Below are 20,647 nucleotides of genomic sequence, written 5' to 3'. Positions count from 1 at the left end.
AGTGTTAAACACATCACGTATTCTTAATGAGGTTTACTTCTCTTCTCCAGGAAACTGAGCAGGCTTGAAGGTTGCCTCAGGAAATCATGGCACCAGGCTATAATTCACATCTGTGACAGATGTGAATCTTTACTAACTTAACGAAGGTAGTATATATGGACTGTCTATACCAAGTGTGACATATACCAGCAGGGGAGAAAACTTACCAATATTTTAACTTTACTTTAGTCAAATCATACACTTCGATCACCTAAAAAAAAGTTTAAGAGTTGTCAATGCTCTGAAGGTGATGAGAGACTAAAAACAATTAAAAATACATTTATAGAATAACTAGTAAAAAAAAAAAAATCTATTACTAATAGAAATTTTATGGAAGCACTGCATGTTGTCTTTTGTTCTCATTTAAAATTTTTAAAAAAACTTTTTGTAGAGATAGAATCCTAGCAAAACTAAAAGACTATGTTGCCCGGGCTGGTCTCAAACTCCTGGGTTCATATGATTCTCCTGTTTTAGCCTTCCAAAGTGCTGGGATTACAAGCATGAGCCACCACGACAGTCCTTTGTTCTCATTTTGAAACTGCGGAGAAAACACACAGCATAACCTCCTCGCCCTCTCCTAGTGGACTGCTCAACAGATGTCCATGGATGCTCTGGGTCAAGGCTCTTACATGCAATCCACTCCTGGGTCAGGCTGGAGCACACACCACCCTATAGGACAATGATCTCTTCCACAGACATGAAGCTTGTTAAGGCTCTGCTTTGGACACTAAGCTCCCTTCCTCCCATCTCATACTTTGCTGCATTTTAAAACCCAGGTCAGGTTGCTTTTGAAAATAGCTTATTTTCGCTGGGCACGGTGGCTCACGCCTGTAATCCTAGCACTTTGGGAGGCCCAGGTGGGTGGATCACATGAGGTCAGGAGTTCCAGACCAGCCTGACCAACATGGTGAAACCCTGTCTCTACTAAAAATACAAAAATGAGCTGGGTATGGTGGCACACGCCTGTAATCCCAGCTACTCAGGAGGCTGAGGCAGGAGAACTGCTTGAACCCGAGAGTTGGAGCTTGCAGTGAGCCGAGATCACGCCACTTGCCCTCCAGCCTGTGCGACAGAGTGAGATGGATGGATGGATGGATGGAAGGATGGCAGGGAGGGAGGGAGGGAGGAAGGAAGGAAGCTTATTTTGAAGTTGATTTTGTTTACAAAACAAAAAGATGGAGGGGGAGGTCTATCCCGTTAGAAAGCAAGCCATAGTATTTGTCACACAAGTGTGACAGTATTCAGTTATGTCCCTGATGAAGAGGATCTGGTTGAAACAAGAAAGCCTCAGGACCTTTGTGAAGCTTGCTCTTTAACGGGTTCAGCCTCAGATGAAATTCAAAGAACTCAGGGCAGGGCAGAGATAAAGGAAAAGGCATCACCTAACACTCCGCCATCAGTGGTGCCAAGTAATAAGCACTATGAAGTCCTCCATGCAATGGTGTCAAGGGTTTGGCAGCCAGCAGCACAAGTAGGGGCTCAGAGCACCATCTACCATCCTCCAGTTGGGAGGTTTGGCTCTCATTGTGGAGACACAAGCAGAGCTGGCTCAATATGTTTGTCCTGCCAATCTGACCCTGATTGTAGAAGAGGCTGTGGGGCATTGTATGCAGGACTATCTGGCACTGCCACAGAAACTGAGACATAATAGATAGTAGGTTCACTTTTGGCCAGAGACCCTATCCCTAACTTTATTTAGAGACCACAACACTGAACCAAATTGGAAACTTCTTGCCTACAATGTAGCTCTTTTGATCCTATATGCTAGAAAGAACTGCTCCCTCTGCTAGGCAATCACAGCACTGGAATGAACCCTTTCCTCCCTACTTGTGTATTCTATTAACTGGTCCACTAAGTTAAGCCCCTTGAGGGACTCATTAATTTGCATAGGGAAGGTGTTCAATTCATGTTAGGCAATTCTGCCTGGTGTGAAGCTTGAAAGCATGAAAAGAAGTGCCAGAAGGGGCTGTGGAAGGAAGGGCAGGGGAACAGCTATGATTCAGAAGATAGCCACTGTCCCCTTCAGAATATCTGGGCATGGGAGTATACCATGCCAAACTGGCATGCCATTTTACTGAGGCTCGTCTAGCAGAGGGCCTCTACCTTCAGCCAGAAGGCTCATAGCAGGCGCAGGCACTCACCTCCCTCACTTCTATCCCTACAGCTGGCCAATCATCCCCCAAAGCTTCCCACCACCCGCCCTGTGCAAGTGAGCCTGCACGATATTCCTCCTGTATCACTGGCACCCCACCTGCCAACAGCCATATGGATCTAACACATATAGGTGCTTCGACCCTGCCTGATCAACAGGAAAAGAGTGGACCAGAGCTAATCACAGGGGACGAAGCAGTACTTGTGGCAATGGACCCAGAGTGCTGGCCACCCTGGAGTCCTTCATGTCACCAGAAGCATGAATAAGCAGATTTCATCTCTTGGAGCTTGCTGCACTACAGGGACAAGCCCCTGGGAAGGTTAAAACCCATAATTTTCCACCTCTGGGCTACAGAAGCTCCTGATTTCCCCAGAGGGGATGAGATGTGGCAGCAGCCAAGATAAAAATGGAAAAGACAGGTGGCTGTAAAGGTTGTGACTTATAAAGCCTCATTCCACAGGGCTGTCTCTCTTAGGCTTGAGGCAGGGGGTGGGGAGCAACTGTAGGAGGCAGCATCAGAAGAGGCGGATTCTCAAGGTGTTGGATGGAAGGGCAGGAAGACAGGTCAGGTCACGCTGGTGCCAACCAAAAACATCTGGGTGATTACTTGCTCAGTTTCCAGAACACTCAGGCAGGACCCCAGTCTCTCCTTCATGGGGATCCCACAGAAAGCAGAAGAGGATTGCCGGTTCGATTTTATCTCCTTTCCTATCCAAAGGTACTTCCCATTCCTCACACTTCTGTACATTTCTTCAGCTTTTCTCATTTATTTCCCAGACCCATCAACAGAGCCTAAGTGGTCAGCTACCATATATTGTCAATATTGAGTTAAAAGCCTGGCATCAGGTAGCCTACTTATCCTCTCTGTCCCTCGGTTGTCTTGCTAGTAAACAGTTCCTACTCACAGGCGTGTTAGGATTAAATTAGAAAATGCGTGTGAAACACCCAGCCATGTGCCTAGTATGTACTAAGCACTCACTAAACATATGACATTGTCTTCACCATGCTGTGATTCTATGGGCTGCTGGCCATCCCTTTTGTTGCCCATTTAGGTTACTTCCAGCTTCTCATTACCATGAAATGCCATTACCTTCCCCCAGTGTTTCTGGGTTACATTTTCTAAAGTGGACTTTTACCAAGTCAAAGGGAAATGACTACTTGTAAAGGCATTTCCATGTTACTAGATTAATTTCCCCCCAATTAGTGATTATGCCATATTGATGATTATCCTCTGCCCTTTCCCAGTGTGGAACTTCTGGCCATGAAGACAGGATAGAATGAGGAATTCTAATTCCACATACTGATTTTCTTTCCACATTCTGTTTTCTCTCCTTAGCAGTTCACTTGTGACATGGATGATGAGAACTGGGAAGTACCCAAGTCTTTTGGAAAGGCTACTCCGTAACCCAAGGACAACAACTCTGGCATGCCACTGCCCAGGGCCCATTCAACCTCATGACTTTGAGGCATGACTCTGGTGTCACATGACTAACCTGTGAGGCCCAGGCATTTATAAACAGAGTATATATAAACAGACTGGGCTGGGTACGGTGGCTCACGCCTGTAATCCCAACACTTTGGGAGGCCAAGGCAGGTGGATCATGAGGTCAAGAGATGGAGACCAGCCTGGCCAACATGGTGAAACCCTGTCTCTACGAAAAACACAAAAAATTAGCCGAGCGTGGTGGCACGCACCTGTAGTCCCAGCTACTCAGGAGGCTGAGGCAGGAGAATTGCTTAAACCTGGGAGGCAGAGGTTGTAGTGAGCCAAGATTGCCCCACTGCATGCCAGCCTGGGCAACAGAGCGAGACTCTGTCTCAAAAAAAAAAAAAAAAAAGACTGGGCTGGGCACGGGGGCTCATGCCTGTAATCCCAGCACTTTGGGAGGCTGAGGCGGGCAGATCACAAGGTCAAGAGTTCGAGACCAGCCTGGTCAACATGGTGAAACCCCGTCTCTACTAAAAATACAAAAAATTAGCCAGGTGTGGTGGTGTGCACCTGTAGTCCCAGTTACTCAGAAGGCTGAGGCAGAAGATTGCTTGAACCCAGGAGGTGGAGGTTGCAGTGAGCCAAGATTGAGCCACTGCACTCCAGCCTGGGTGAAAGAGCTAGACCTCATCTCAAACAAAACAAAATAAAACAAAAAAATAGACTGGACTGAAACAGGTATTAGCAAATTGCACTCAAATGCCAATTAAGATAGCCCCACATATTAGTAAGTTGTTTTATTACATTTCCTCCTCAGGGTTAAAGAATCAACTCATTGCTGGTGGTGTTAACCCAAGCCCCAGCATTCTAGGAAGAACAGTTTCCATTTTCTAACCAAGTTACAGTGTTTGACAAAAGAATAAAGTAAAACTATCTTGTTTTCCTGGACATGAAAGCCCCTTCCCCACAGCATGTTTCCCAAATCTTCAACACTCTTTCACCTTCCCCTCTGGAGCCTGGGAAAGCAGCTCTTCCCAGCCTCTTTATGACCATCCCAACCACTTCCATTTTCCCTCTTTTTAGGGGAATGGGCACAGCTTCAGTTCCCTACATTGTAGTGATCTCTGAACTAAAGAAGTCCACACCTACTTATAAGTTTTTGAAACATCTCACAATAGCACATACTAATCAGCTCCAGAAAGACTGGCCCAGCTGGACATGAAACATTAGTTGTCATTTATAGTTACCTTAAGTCTCTGATTGAAAGCATCAAACAGTAGTTTGATCCCGTCCTGAGTCAGGTTAAGAATGAGGTCATGGCTTAGAGGAGACTACAAAACAAAAATAAAACACATTCTGAGTAACTGATTTATTCACCGAACACCTACTGAAAGCCTTACAATATAAATGCAACACACAGGGAATATCTAAGTGCAGGCAGTCCCTCTCTCCTCCAGCTAATGATGCTTGGAAACCAGAAAAAAACTGCTGCATGAATACATGGTGTTTTTTACTTCTAGCCTGCAGCTGCTGTTTCTTAATATCGGATGAAAAGAGCCTCTCCCTTCTGGGCTTGAGTAAAAATACCTGGGAAAAGGGACAAAGTTATATGAGTATACAGGTCATTTTCCTTTCAGGATCCAGGGTCCACATATGCGGTATGAAGTTCATTGCCATCGAACCTACAGAGCAGTTGGTGAGGAATACACGTCATGTGAAAAGGCCTAGTCCAGGATCTAAACTCAGTAGATACTGCTTACGCCTACCAGCTGAACCTACATCCATTCAGACTCGGGCTGTTCGTACCATCCACAGGCAACACATTTTTATTCTTTGATGGTTTAGATCAAATTCTAGGACAAAGAAATATACTGTGATCTGATTATGAGATGACCCTCTTATCCCTCTTCTCTCTCCCACCAACCTCCCATCCCATTTCATATGTGCTTCTTCCTGAAAAGCCTAAATCAAAGATCTAAAGAGTCACATTTCTGCATTTGCCCCCTCTGAATCCTGGGGGAGGGGAGTAGCAGAACAAAGCAGTGAATAGAACCCTGGTGACCTTAGGTAACTCTCAAAACTTCTCTAAGCTCTGGTTTCTTCATAGGAATACCTTCATCCCTTCCCTCCAGGGTTGCTAGGAGGACAGAGACAGTAGGTCAGAAAGCACCTAGCCCAATACCGAGCACACAGCACTCTCCTCTTGTGCCTGCCCCATCTGCGTCTTTCTGGTCCAATTCAATTAATTCAAGGATTCAATGTCTGAAGATTCTCCACAGCCCTGATCGAGGCTGCCCAATAGTAGAAAGAAAAACACCATTTAAAACCCCACCCTTCTTTAACACATAGCTGCTCAAAATATTTAGTTTCTTTCTTTTTTTTTTTTTTTTTTAGATGGAGTATTGCTCTGTTGCCCAGGCTGGAGTGCAGTGGTACAATCTCACTCACTGCAAGTTCCGCCTCCTGGGTTCACGCCATTCTCCTGCCTCCGCCGCCTGAGTAGCTGAGACTACAGGCGCCCGCCACCACGGTCGGCTAATTTTTTTGTATTTTTAGTAGAGACGGGGTTTCACTGTGTTAGCCAGGATGGTCTCGATCTCATGACCTCGTGATCCACCTGCCTCGGCCTCCCAAAGTGCTGGGATTACAGGTGTGAGCCACTGCGCCCAGCCAAAAGTTTAGTTTCTTTATAGAGCTTCTCAAGTTAGACAAAGTGAATGATGGAGATATGGCTATCAGAGACAAAGACACAGGCTGGAAGGCCACAAGTCACTGCTGGTGTTGGCCTTATTGGAGAAATTCTCTCCTAAGAGTCTTTTGGGATTAGTGCAGGTTGCTTCCTTCCATCCCAATGATCCCCACAAGGCAGCAGGCCCAGGTAGTACCATCATGCTTGACAAAAACTAAAGGAAGAATGTTATAATTTTCTAGTAGGTCTATATGAATGTCTAAACCATTAGGTCTCAAGCAAGATAATGGAACAATGAACTCTGACCTTGGATTACCAGTATCAACCCAGAACACAAAGTTCCATTTTGGAGAGAGCCATTCCATGGAAGTAAGCAGAGTGAAGCAACATTTTAGTCTCTCAGGAATCTTGCTTGGAGGAGGAATGTGCCAGGATCTGGATTTTCCTATACTTTCCCAAGATCTGATCTTTTTTTTTCCCCTGGCATTGTTATAATTCAGGACATAACCTAGCAATTTTCAAAAGCAATCAAATTACTTTCAGAGTCAATGTTTTATTAAACTTTATATCTCTAAAACCAAAATACACATGTACTATGTGGCATTTAAGCAGGTTCTTCCAGTAACCTAGCTGTCCTCCATATGAAGCAGTTCAGAAAAAGTATCTGCTACTAGTTAATACCTTATCCCTCTAAGAAAGATGGGATGTACTTGACATTTCATTTCCAAGGTGTGATTTGCATACAGACAAGAAGATATTTCTGAAACGTTTAATGCAGACAAAATGTTTTCTGCATTTGGGAAACAAAGAGACAAATGGGTAAGGAAGGGAAGAAAGTAGGCAGAAGAAGAGAACAGGACCCAAATTTAAGAAGCATCACATTGGTTCAGTGCGGTGGCTCATGCCAGCACTTTGGGAGGCCGCGGCAGGTGGAATGCTTAAGGCCAGGAGTTTGAGACCAGCCTGGCCAACATGGTGAAACCGCATCTCTGCTAAAAATACAAAAATTAGCCAGGCATGGTGGCATATGCCTATAATCGCAGGTACTCAGGAGGCTGAGGCAGGAGAATTGCTTGAGCCTGGGAGGTGGAAGTTGCACTGAGCCGAGATCGTGACACTGCACTCCAGCCTGGGTGACACAGCGAGAGTCTGTCTCAAAAACAAACAAACCCGAAGATTATTCTATTATCAAGAAACTATACTGTTTTACAGAAAGATAACTAGATTACTTATTAATATGCCACAACTCTCATGAATTACAAATGAGAAAAGCAGAGATCTAAATCAGGATTCAGACTCAAAACCCCCCCCTTTTTTTTTTTGAGACAGGGTCTTGCTGTGTCACCTAGGCTGAAGTGCAATGACACAATCATACCTCACTGCTCATAATCCTCCCACCTCAGCCTCCCGAATAGCCAGGATTATAGGCGTGCGCCATCACTCCAGGTTAATTTTTAATTTTTAATTTTTTGTAGAGATGGGGAATTACTATGTTGCCCTGGCTGGTCTCAAACTCTTGGACTCAAGCAATCTTCCTGCCTCGGCCCTCCCAAAGTGTTGGGGTTAGTGGTGTGAGCCACGGTGCCTGGTCAAACCCATATTTGCTAATGTGTTAAAGTTGTTTAGAAGATATTGGGGGAAATCAGCTTAATGCTAGCACTGTTTATACCCAAATATTGGAATAACAAACAATGATGGTGGTGATATAAGAAATAAATTTTGGTGAAAACCCCGTCTCTACTAAAAATACAAAAAATTAGCTGGGTGCGGTGGCGGGCGCCTGTAGTCCCAGCTACTCAGGAGGCTGAGGCAGGAGAATGGCGCCAACCCAGGAGGCGGAGCTTGCAGTGAGCCGAGATCACACCACTGCACTCCAGCCTGGGCAACAGAGTGAAGACTCCGCCTCAAAAAAAAAAAAAAGAAAAAGAAAAAAGAAAAAAATTTTGGCTGGTCATGGTGGCTCACGCCTGTAATCCCAGCACTTTGGGAGGCCGAGGTGGGAGGATCACTTGAGTTCAGGAGTTTGAGACCAGCCTGGAAAACATAGTAAGACCCCATCTCTACAAAATATAAAAATAAATTAGCCAGACATGGTGGCATGAACCTGTGGTCCCAGCTACTCAGGAGGCTGAGGTGGGAGGATCACTTGAGCCTAGGGGATTGAGGGTGCAGTGAGTTGTGATCGTGTCACTATACTCTAGTCTGGGTGACAAAGCAAGATACTGTCTCAAAAAAAGTAAAATACATTTTCTTTTTTTTTTTTTTTTTTTTTTTTGAGACAGAGTCTCGCTCTGCCGCCCAGGCTGGAGTGCAGTGGCGTGATCTTGGCTCACTGCAAGCTCCGCCTCCCGGGTTCACGCCATTCTCCTGCCTCAGCCTCCCGAGTAGCTGGGACTACAGGCGCCCGCCACCTCGCCCGGCTAGTTTTTTTGTATTTTTTAGTAGAGACGGGGTTTCACTGTGTCAGCCAGGATGGTCTCAATCTCCTGACCTCGTGATCCGCCCGTCTCGGCCTCCCAAAGTGCTGGGATTACAGGCTTGAGCCACCGCGCCCGGCCGTAAAATACATTTTCTTAAAAGTTAAATAGGCCAGGCGTGGTGGCTCACGCCTATAATCCCAGTACTTTGGGAGGCCGAGGTGGGTGGATCAACTGAGGTTGGGAGTTTGAGATCAGCCTGACCAACATGGAGAAACCCTGTCTCTACTAAAAATACAAAATTAGCGGGGGCATGGTGGCACATGCCTGTAATCCCAGCTACTGAGGAGGCTGAGGCAGGAGAATCGCTTGAACTCAGGAGGTGAAGGTTGAGGTGAACTGAGATTGCGCCATTGCACTCCAGCCTGGGCAACAAGAGCAAAACTCTGTCTCAAAAAAAAAAAAAAAAAAAGGTAAATAAATAAATAAAATTAATGAGAATCCACTTTGGCATTGAGAATTCACACTGGTTCAAGAAACCTTGCGCACTCCTACAAGTCCTCTGTTCTGTCACAGGCACATGAATACTCAAGCACTTGCTTGGAGACTAAGCATGTGTTCTCTCAGATCTCTCACCTGAGGGTCTCACTAGGCTGGTAGAGGGGTACAACATGGCAGAATGTAATCTCTGGGTATAGGTAACAGGCTCAATTCCGACTCTGCTCCAAGCCAAACTGAGAAGCCTCTCAGAAATTTTGCCCACCTATAATTTATAACATTCTTCATGTCAGAAATAAGCTGTCATTTGTTTGCTTTAGGATCTGAAACTAATTGGAACAAATAGAACTGAAATAATCAAACTAGTATTCAAAGGGTCTCAGAGAAGTCATTGAGGACATCCTTTAGCCTCTGTAGGCTCAAAACTATTCCCTGAGGCTTGTGACACATAGGACACCACAAAGGCTGTTCAACATGGCGGCACATGGTCTGTGTCACAGAACTGCAGATTTCGGAGAGTCCAGTGGTGGGAAGACTACACTTTGAGAGAGATAAAGGGGTGAATTATATCTGTTTCCTTTCAAATCTGGTATGCTGTGCTCGCTAGAGATCTGCACTACAACAATCCTGAACACAAACTAACCAACAAAGCAGAAAAGACAATTTTAAACACGGAAGTGGACGGTAAGCACCCTAAAAGACCAGCGACAGCCTCTGAAGCAACCTACCACTGAAAAGTCCCTGTTTAAGGGCCTGTAGGCAAGTTGAGCACAGGTGAAACACAGGTTCAATTATTACTGCTCTTCCAAACCTAGCTGCACTAGATAATCAAGAGCAAAAGTTTCAGAATCAAAGAAAAGATACTTGATAACTGGCTGGTGCTAGAGATTCTCCCATTCGAACACAGCTATCCTTGCCAGTCAGCCTTTCCCAAAGCATCAGCTCTGGAAGTGACTCACTGCCGAGGGATGCTATTTCAATAAACAAATCAGCCACCACTCACCTGTTCACTGTAGAGAACCTGGACGTTTTTGATGATGCGACAGTGCTTCTGAAGAATGGCTACTGCCTGAGCCAGAGGCATTCCTGAAATAAAGCAAGAAACCTGTGTGGTTATTTTGGCTATACATTTATTGACATCTACCACTTCACTAGGCACTGGTCCCTATAGTAAAGCCTGGGGATGTTTAGGGGCTACTAAGGTCTACAGATACATGAGTAAATAAGAGTTCAATAAGCAGTAAGAGCTACAATAAAGTTAAGCAGCAAGCACTAAGAGAATACTTGGACTGTGCACAGGTGTCCAACTCTTTGAATGCAAGGACTCTTTTGCTTATCTGTGGTGGTGGATATCACAAAAATCATGCATGGGCCAGGCATAGTGGCTTATGCCTGCAATCTCAGCACTTTGGGAGGCCAAGGCGGGAGGATCACTTGAGGTCGGGCATTCAAGACCAGCCTAGTCAACATGGTGAAACCCCGACCTTTTGGCTTCCCTGGGCCACAATGGAAGAAGAATTGTCTTGAGTCACACATAAAAGAGACTAACACTAATGATAGTTAATAAGCTTTAAAAAAATAAAAATGTAAAATGTAAAAAAGGTCCATGCATCTTTTTTTTTTTTTTTTAAGATGGAGTTTTGCTCTGTTGCCCAGGTTGAGTGCAGTGGCATGATCTTGGATCACTGCAACCTCCGCCTCCCAGGTTCAAGCATTTCTCCTGCCTCAGCCTCCTGGGTAGCTGGGGCTGGGACTACAAGTGTAGCCACCTCACTCAGCTAACTTTTTTTTTTTTTTTTTACTTGGGGTCAGGAGTTCGAAACCAGCCTGGCCAACATGGTGAAATGCTGTCTCTACTAAAAATACAAAAATTAGCTGAGCGTGGTGGTACACGCCTATAGGACCAGCTACTCAGAAGGCTGAGGCAGGAGAATCACTTGAACCTGGAAGGCAGAGGTGGCAGTGAACCAAGATCATGCCATTGCACCCCCAGCCTAGGTGACAGATCGAGACTCTGTCTCAAAAAAAAAAAAAAAAAAATTGTGACAGGGGCTGGGTGCAGTGGCTCACGCGAACCTGTAATCCCAGCACTTTGGGAGGCCAAGGTGGGTGGATCGCTTAAGCTCAGCAGTTTGAGACCAGCCTGGGCAACAGGATGAAACGCTGCCTCTACAAAAAATCAAAAAATTAGCCAGGCAGCCGGGCACAGTGGCTCACACCTGTAATCCCAGCACTTTGGGAGGCCGAGGCGGGCAGATCACAAGGTCAGGAGATCCAGACCATCTTGGCTAACATGGCAAAACCCTGTCTCTACTGAAAAAAACAAACAAACAGAAAAAAAACAAAAACAAAAAATTAGCCGGGCGTGGTGGTGGGTGCCTATAGTCCTGTAGCTACTTGGGAGGCTGAGACAGCAGAATGGCATGAACCTGGGAGGCAGAGCTTGCAGTGAGCCGAGATTGCACCACTGCACTCCAGCCTGGGTTACAGAGTGAGACTCTACCTCAAAAAAAAAAAAAAAAAAAATTAGCCAGGCATGATGGTGTGCTCCTGTAGTCCCAGCTACTCAAGAGGCTGAGGTGAAAGGATGTCTTGAGCTTGGGAGGTGGAGGCTGTACTCTGGCCTGGGTGACAGATCCAGGTGCTGCCTCAGGAGGAAAAAAAAAAAAAGCGACAGGGTGAGGCATTCCTGAATATCTAACTCTTAACACTTGGTTCTTTAACTCATGGCCCATTATAAGCAGATTTACATATGCCTCCAGTTTAAGTAATCCAAATTCCAATGACATCTCCAACATTCTAAGGACTCACCGAGACCATCAAAAAGTTTGTTTCCAGGCTGGGTGCGGTGGCTCATGCCTGTAATCCCAGCACTTTGGGAGGCTGAGGCGGGCGGATCACGAGGTCAGGAGTTTGAGATCAGCCTGGCCAGCTTGGTGAAACCCCGTTTCTACTAAAAATACAAAAAAAAAAAAAATTCAGCTGGGCATGGTGGTGCGTGCCTGTAGTCCCAGCTACTCGGGAAGCTGAATCAGGAGAATTGCTTAAATCTGGCAGGCAGAGGTTGCAGTGAGCTGAGATGCCACCACTGCACTCCAACCTTGGTGACAGAGTGAGACTCCATCTCAAAAAAAAAAAAAAAAAAATGTTTCCAGAGTCCATTATAATTTAAACAAGTAGAAACACACATAGAGACAGGTCCTGGACAATCAAAAAACAAAGACTAATAGTTAAATGAATTTGAAAACAGTGTGTCTGCTGTTCACCACTCTCTGGATGCCTTATACCCTGCTCAGAGCTAACCACCCAGTGACTGGTTTTGTTTTGTTTTGTTTTGAGACAGAATCTCACTCTGTCACCCAGGCTGGAGTGCAGTGGTACAATCTTAGCTCACTGAAACCTCTGTCTCCTAGGCTCAAGAGATCCTCCCACCTCAGTCTCCCAAGTAGCTGGGACTACAGGCATGTGCCACCACAACTGGCTAATTTTCAAATTTTTGGTAGGGAAGAGGTCTCACTGTGTTGTCCAGACTGGTCTTGAACTCCTGGGCTCATGTAATCCTCCCACCTCCGCTTTCTAAAGTGCTAGAATTACAGGTGTGAGCCACCACACCTGGCCAATCCAGTGACTGTTGAATAAATATTTACTGAGTGGGACTGATGGATTGTAGGATGGGTGACAAGAGAAAGGAAGGAAAAGGGACCATGGCTTCATCCGATGGCAGCCAGTTCACATTTAAATCAGTTGGCCTCCAGGTCAAAGAGATGAGATGTGCAAAAAAGAGCTTACAGATGAAAAATTAATTAGAAGGTAAAAAGCTCGGCCGGGCGCGGTGGCTCAAGCCTGTAATCCCAGCACTTTGGGAGGCCGAGACGGGCGGATCACGAGGTCAGGAGATCGAGACCATCCTGGCTAACACGGTGAAACCCCGTCTCTACTAAAAAATACAAAAAAATCTAGCCGGGCGAGGTGGCGGGCGCCTGTAGTCCCAGCTGCTCGGGAGGCTGAGGCAGGAGAATGGCGTGAACCCGGGAGGCGGAGCTTGCAGTGAGCTGAGATCCGGCCACTGCAGTCCAGCCTGGGCAACAGAGCAAGACTCCGTCTCAAAAAAAAAAAAAAAAAAAAAAAAAAAAGAAGGTAAAAAGCTCATGGCTCATCTCATTTAAACAAACAATCTGATTCTGCCCTCATCTGAGAGGCCATTCTTCATTTGAAGAAAGTTGAAGGCAATCATCGCAAGGCTGACTTATAATCTTTAAAAAAGTAGGGCCGGGCGCGGTGGCTCAAGCCTGTAATCCCAGCACTTTGGGAGGCCGAGACGGGCGGATCACAAGGTCAGGAGATCGAGACCATCCTGGCTAACACGGTGAAACCCCGTCTCTACTAAAAAATACAAAAAACTAGCCGGGCGTGGTGGCGGGCGCCTGTAGTCCCAGCTACTCGGGAGGCTGAGGCAGGAGAATGGCGTAAACCTGGGAGGCGGAGCTTGCAGTGAGCTTAGATCCAGCCACTGTACTCCAGCCTGGGCGACAGAGCGAGACTCCGTCTCGAAAAAAAAAAAAAAAAAAAAAATTAAAAAGTACTTTTCAGCCTTTCATAGCATAAAACCTGGCACATAGTAGGGACTCAATAAATATTCGAGAATATGAACAAGCTGGATGCATCCCTCACCTTTGCCATTCCTAAATGGAGGAACATCTATGCTGTCAATCCCAGGAGGAATGGACAAACATCCATGTGCAGAAGACAGACAAGCTCAGTCAGTTAGATGTCAAGAAAGAGGAAGGCTGCATGGTTTCTCTGATCCACATGGCCAGTCTCTTTCTTTTTCTTTTTTCCAAAGAGACGGGGTCTTGCTATGCCACCAAGGCTGGTCTCAAACTCCTGAGCTCAAGCTATCCTCCCGTCTCGGCCTCTCAAAATGCTGGGATTATAGACCTGAGCCACCGCTCCCAGCCCATGCCAGTTTCTTGAGGGAGGATTCCACTTACCACATCAAAGGATGTCTCAGCATCTTAGGATCCTGAGTCACCCAAGAAGAAACTCACCCAGAGCAGATGAAGCAGCCATGATGACTGGTCATCACACAGCTACTGGTAAAGGAGGGCTACGAAAGATCTCTAAAGGGAACTAACTATATGAATGGCAAAGAAACAGGAGCACTATCCCAGCTCTAACAGAATGGTCAGCCTTCTAAACCGCACAAATCTTTGTCTCACAGATCTCATCACTTGCCTGCTTATAACCTCTCAATGGAAGGGCTTCCCATTGCAGGCAGATAAAACCCAAGCAACATGTCATCACCAAAGGCCCTGAATATTCTGGATCTTAGCCATCTACATCTTCTTTTCACCGTTCACCCTTTGTTACTTGCATACATCAAGCTCTTTCTCACCTCAGGCCTTTGAATTAGCTCTTGTTGCTGCTGGAATCTGGAATGTTCTACCCAAAGCTGGCTCTTGTTTGCACTTTAGGTCTTGGTCACACCTCACTTCCCTAACCGCCTTATTCAATGAAGTCTCTCATACCATTTATTTGTTAGTCTCCCTTATATCCTCACAGAGGTAGGACCTTGTCTGTCTTGTTCACCTCAATACCTCCCAGCACCCAATCACTGTGCCAGGCACAACTGTCGGTGGTCATGCACATCTGTGAAACAAAGCAATTAGGTGAACACTTAGGTCCTATACCATGAATCCTGTTGACCACCCTCTTTCTCTGGAACTCCTATTGTCTCTCCACCAATACTACTCTCCTCTAACTTTTCCAAGTCTCTCCAATGGGCTATGTTTCTTCTGCTCATCCCTGGTTCAACTAACCACCCAGTTTCTGACTCATATCTCCATCTATTTTCTATATACATCTAAAGGCAAATAAACGTCAACAGATTAAAGTGATCTTTTCATCTTCTCTGTATTCTAGGTCTCAATATGTATGTCCAACATCTAACAGAGTTTCTCAAGTCAAAAACCTCTAGAATTCTCCTCCTTCCCCACCTTGCCAAATCCAGTTCTTCCTAAACCAATGCCCACAATACACTTCACTAATACATATCCTCTTTTCCACAGATTTGCACAGATTCCAGCACAAAGTATCCTTGATAGTATCCCAGGCAGCTAAAACCAAACAGAATTGGGACTATGGGAAATCCATTTTCTTCTTCTACCAGTACATCATGCTCTAATTATAATACCAAATTGCTTATAGTTCCCTGCACACATCATTTATCTTTTCTCCTGTGTTCTTCTTTTCCTCTTTCACTTGACTAGAAGATTTCCAGCTCCTGTTGGTTGGCAGGAAGCCTCCTCTGAACTCCTACGTCAGGTTAAGTCCCTTCTTCCCCTCCACAGTACCCTATACATCTTCTACTTGATTATAATAAAACGAACTATTTCTATAATCCTTCTCTATCACTAGACTAAGTTCTTCAGGGAATAAGATCATTTTTTAAAAAATTTTTATTTATTTTTTATTTAAATAGAGACAGGGTCTCACTATGTTACCCAGGCTGGTCTCAAACTCTTGGCTCAAGTGATTCCCCCACCTCAGCCTCCTAAAGTGCTGGGATTACAAGCATGAATCACTGTGCACTGTTTATTACTTAATTTTCAATGTTTGTAAGCAATTCACAGAGGTAGATGATGCCTTCAACACACTGAGCCTTCAGTTTCTGTGGAACAAGGTAATCTCGGAGAAGGTATTTTCTCCACTGACCCTTTAAATCTACCTTTTTTAGTCCCTTTCAAGACTAATTTCAAAAACAAATTCAGAGACTTGCCTCTGCATCAATACATTCTGCAACTCTCATCGAAAACATTTCAGGGCCCAGCACAAACGCTCACGCCTATAATCCCAGCACTTTGGGAGGCCGAGGCGGGAGGATCACTTGAGGTCAGGAGTTCGAGACCAGCCTGGTAAACACTGTGAAACTCCATCTCTACTAAAAGTAAAAAATTAGCTAGTGGCACACATCTATAATTGCAAGAGGCAGAGGCTGCAGTGAGCTGAGATCGCGCCACTGCACTCCGCCTGGGCGACAGAGTAAGACTTTGTGTCAAAAAAAAAAAAAAAGGCCGGGCGCGGTGGCTCAAGCCTGTAATCCCAGCACTTTGGGAGGCCGAGACGGGCGGATCACAAGGTCAGGAGATCGAGACCATCCTGGCTAACACGGCGAAACCCCGTCTCTACTAAAAACACAAAAAATTAGCCGGGCGAGGTGGCGGCGCCTGTGGTCCCAGCTACTCGGGAGGCTGAGGCAGGAGAATGGCGGGAACCCGGGAGGCGGAGCTTGCAGTGAGCTGAGATCTGGCCACTGCACTCCAGCCTGGGCGACAGAGCGAGACTCCGTCTCAAAAAAAAAAAAAAAAAAAAGAAAAAAAAAACCATTTCAAATCTGCACTGCCTTTACTCCACCGCTGGTCAAACCATCAGTGACATTCACATTCACAGAGATTCTGCTTGGCCCAGGTTTTCCTGTCCCTGTGTTGCTGGCATTTCCCTAATCATCCAACATTATACCACCAGGAAGGCAGCCAAGGAGCTGCCAGGATGCAGCTTCCCATTGTGATGCCAGGCAGATAATTGCATCTGCAATTGCACAGATTCCAATAAGAAACCTGGTGACAAAGTTGAGTCCACTCTCAGAAGGACAGAGCCGTGGGAAGCAGGAAATGCCTGTTTGCCAACTTTTATTTATCATCTCTCTCTCTGAACCTGTCCCTCACCTGGCAAAAAGAGATAACAACACCTATCTTACAAGCTTGTGGTGGCAAGAGGTAAGTTCTTCCTGGTTCACTAGCCTAGGCATGTAATTCTAAAACAGATTCCCTTCTGAGACCAATCCCTACCTAACAGCCCCAAATGTAGTTTGGATGTGTTCAGGGGTAGGGAGGAGATTGAAAGAGGTGGAAAATGACTTTCCTGATTGAAAGGGGTGGAAAATGACTGATAAAGTTAAATGACCACCATCTCTCAAGCAGACACCATGTAAAAATGAATTTTAAGACCCACGGGAATCATGAAGGCTCTGGGTCAGTCTATGAGCTTTCCCCTAAAATTCAATTCTGGACCTAATATACAGAAATGCCCTTCTCACTGTTTTTGGTTGCTATTTAGACAGTTTGAAAGAACTATGTAAATCCTTGATTCCTGGGAAACTACCAGAGCTAGGTGTCAGGGTTAGGGTCTCAAAACAACAGCTCCGAGAGAAGCCTTGCTCTCTCACTCAGTTTTCTGGAAATCCTGATCTCAATTAATATCCTAGTTAACTTTTTTTTTTTTTTTTTTTTTGGTCTCTTTGAGACAGGGTCTCCCTCTGTCACCCAGGATCATGCCCAGTGGTATGATCATGACCCATGGCAGCCTTGACCTCCCAGCCTCAAGTGATCCTTCCATCTCAGCCTCCCGAGTAGTTGAGACTACAGGCCTGACTAACCTAATTTTTTTTTTGTAGAAACGAGGTCTCACCATGTTGCCTAGGCTGGTCTTGAACTCCTGGCTTCAAGCCATCCTCCTGTCTCAGCTTCCCAAAGTGTTGGGATTACAGCCATGAGTTACTGCACCCAGTCCCTAGCCACTACTTTTGACCAAGGGACTCTGAATGCTTGTACCACCAAGAGATCCACAACCTAGTCACACTATCAAGCACAGTTTGAAGCTATGGCTGTGGTTTTTACCCAGCCCTGGGAGGATCTTGCTTGGGTAGAAGCTGTCAAGGAGAGGGAAGGAAAGGAGTTAACAAAAAGCCAAACAGCATTAGCATGGTATCACTAGCCTCCCAACTAAGCTGTTAGTGCTTCACAAAAGAATGAAGCATTTCGTACCAGCTAATATTTTGGAAAGAACTCTGCAGGAGTGGTGTAAGTTATGAAAGAATTTGACCAAGACCCCTAAATTAAACCGGCTTTTATGGTTGGGCACGGTGGCTGACACCTGTAATCCTAGCACTTTGGGAGGCCAAGGCAGATCACTTGAGGTCAGGAGTTCAAGACCAGCCTAGCCAACATGGTGAAACCTGGTCTCCACTAAAAATACAAAAATTAGCCAGGCATGGTGGCAGATACCTGTAATCCCAGCTACTAGTCAGGAGGCTGAGGCAGGAGAATTGCTTGAACCTGGGAGGCAGAGGTTGCATTGAGCTGATATTGTGCCACTGCACTCCAACCTGGGCAACAGAGTGAGACTGTCTTAAAACAGAACACCAACAACAAAAACTGGCTCTTACAACACACAGGATGTATGTAGCCACTAAGTATCAGCAGGGCCCTACCAGCAATCTGTACCACCTGGTTTCTCCAATACACTGTCTCCACAGAATTGAGTCTTCCAGAGTCAAGGATAATATATAATCCAATGAAGCAGCTGATTTAGTCCAGTAGCTCACATTAGAGTGATTAAAGTTCAGGCCTGCATAAACAAACAGCACCAACACCTACCCCCACCCCCTTTTCTTAGTGCTGGAACATCAAAGTAAACACACAGGGGTTACTGAATACAAACATCCTTGTACACATAAAAGCAGTGATGTTGGGAATGGAGAGGGTGAAGGGAGAAAGCTGGGCCAGCAAACCCCAAACGACCAAACTGCATCTTTTAGAAACTAAATGTTACGTCCCCCTAACTCCTATTTCATCCAACCTTCACCTGTCACAACTGAGGTCTGGGTTTAGGCTTACAGCATCCGATACAGACTACATTTCAAAAGAGAGGGAAGCGGGGCCGGGTGCAGTGGTACACGCCTGTAATCCCAGCATTTTGGGAGGCCGAGGTGGCCGGATCACGAGGTCAGGAATTCGAAACCAGCCAGCCTGGTCAACATGGTGAAACCTCGTCTCTACTAAAAATACAAAAATTAGCCGGGTGTGGCGGCGCGTGCCTGTAATCCTAGCTACTGGGGAGGCTGAGGCAGGAGAATCGCTTGAACCCACGAGGCGTTAAGTTGCAGTGAGGCAACATCGCGCCACTGCACTCCAGCCTGGGCGACAGAGTCAGATTTCGTCTCAAAAAAAAAAAAAAAAAAAAAAAAGAGAGGGAAGCAAGTCAGCTGTTCCTTTAACACACACAAACTCAACTCCCTTGACCAGAGCCCCAACATGGGTTCCAAACCTAGGTTTCCCATCCAAAAAAGGGGAAGGAAGCCACAGCCCAGAAAAGCAGTGAGAGACAGACCACAGGCCACAGTGGTGATCAGAGGGATCAGCCACTTCTCAGCCATTATTTAGTCTGTAAAATGGAAATGGGAATAACAATAGTACCTATCCTTAGGCGCCGGCGAAGGGTACTAGAGAGAATTACGTTCAAAAAGAGCAGGGCCGGGCATTAGGCATTTGGGGAGAGCCAGCTATTATTGTCTTTACTACTACTGTCCCACCGTCCCAGAAGAGACCCTGCTGAGACCCGAGATGAGCAACTGACAGGCAAATCGGGCCACTTGGAGCTGGTGTCTAGTGCCTGGAGCTCGGACAGCCGAGAGGACGAAAGAGGTGAGGAGCTGCGGGCGCAGGGGCGTGAGAGACTGAGAACAGAGGTGGGAAGAGCCCAGAAGAAAACAAGGATCAGCGAATGGGGTCCTGACAGAGGACCCCAAACTCACCCAGCGTGAATTCCCATTGCTCGTTCCCCAGAGAGCGTTCGGGCACCACCTCCAAGTCCAGCATTGGTTCGGCTCGCCTGGCCCGGGCGGCCTCCGTGCAGCAGCGCAGACTGGACCCAAGCTGAGGAGACAAAGCAGCGGCTGACAGGCCGCCCCCGCTGGCCCGCCGCAGCCCCACTTTCCACCTCCTCCCCCGCGGCAGGGGCGGCGGCACCGGCCCAACACCACACCTCACCTCACTTCACTTCACCTGCAGCACAAGCTACGGTGGGGGCTACGGCGGCGGCGGGAGCGACTGCAGTAAAAGTGGCGTGCCGGGCCGTAAAGCGCGGGGAGGGCCGGCGGAGGCGGGAGTGCCAGCGCGGGGGAGGAGCCTGAGGCGGAGCCGCGCACGCGCAAACTCCGGGTTCCACCGCGGTTGCTGAGGCTGAGCCGGGCAGGGCTGTAACGTCGGCAACCATCGGGGCTCTAGGAGCGAGGAGTCCGGTACTTCGTGAGCCCCTATATCCGTGCACCACAGCACACACACGTCACATATCTACACAAAGAACGGTTCACCACACAACACACACGTCACACAGCTGCACAACACCCGTCTGCAGTCCACACACACATCCGACTCACATTGACTGGTCGCAGAAGGCAAGTACAGAGGGCACGCTGAGGCCCAGCTGGAGGGAGGACGCGGAGTCCCTAAGCCTTACGGCCCCCACCGTCTCCGCTGGGGCTGGAGGTGACGCTGGCCGCAGCAGCTTTTAGTTGTTCAGGAATGACGTCCCCACCCGGTCGCCCCTGGGGCAGGAGTCGAACCGAGTGAGGACTGTGGGCGTTA

At 46.7% G+C, this 20,647-nt stretch overlaps 1 protein-coding gene across 3 annotated transcripts in view; it reads right to left on the bottom strand.

The window, feature by feature from the left end:
- The window catches only part of PHAF1 (phagophore assembly factor 1), a 38,212-nt gene extending 18,098 nt beyond the window's left edge, over positions 1-20,114 (bottom strand). Inside the window, exons 1-6 of one of the 3 annotated variants that reach the window (XM_065536869.1) lie at positions 20,051-20,114; positions 19,816-19,936; positions 12,036-12,177; positions 10,228-10,310; positions 4,868-4,951; positions 207-250 (exon numbers count right to left, since the gene is read on the bottom strand). In XM_065536869.1, the coding sequence (XP_065392941.1) occupies positions 207-250; positions 4,868-4,951; positions 10,228-10,310; positions 12,036-12,081 (257 nt within the window). In that variant the 5' untranslated portion in view covers positions 12,082-12,177; positions 19,816-19,936; positions 20,051-20,114. The remainder of the gene's footprint in view (positions 1-206; positions 251-4,867; positions 4,952-10,227; positions 10,311-12,035; positions 12,178-19,815; positions 19,937-20,050) is intronic. The other 2 variants (XM_005592194.4, XM_045382355.2) reach the window with 2 other exon arrangements.
- Between the last annotated feature and the right edge of the window lie 533 nt (positions 20,115-20,647).

The sequence above is a fragment of the Macaca fascicularis genome, chromosome 20 (genome assembly GCF_037993035.2).
Source record: "Macaca fascicularis isolate 582-1 chromosome 20, T2T-MFA8v1.1".
Classification (NCBI taxonomy): domain Eukaryota; kingdom Metazoa; phylum Chordata; class Mammalia; order Primates; family Cercopithecidae; genus Macaca; species Macaca fascicularis.
Note: the sequence above shows the minus strand (reverse complement) of the source record. Positions and strands in the feature narration are given on the sequence as shown.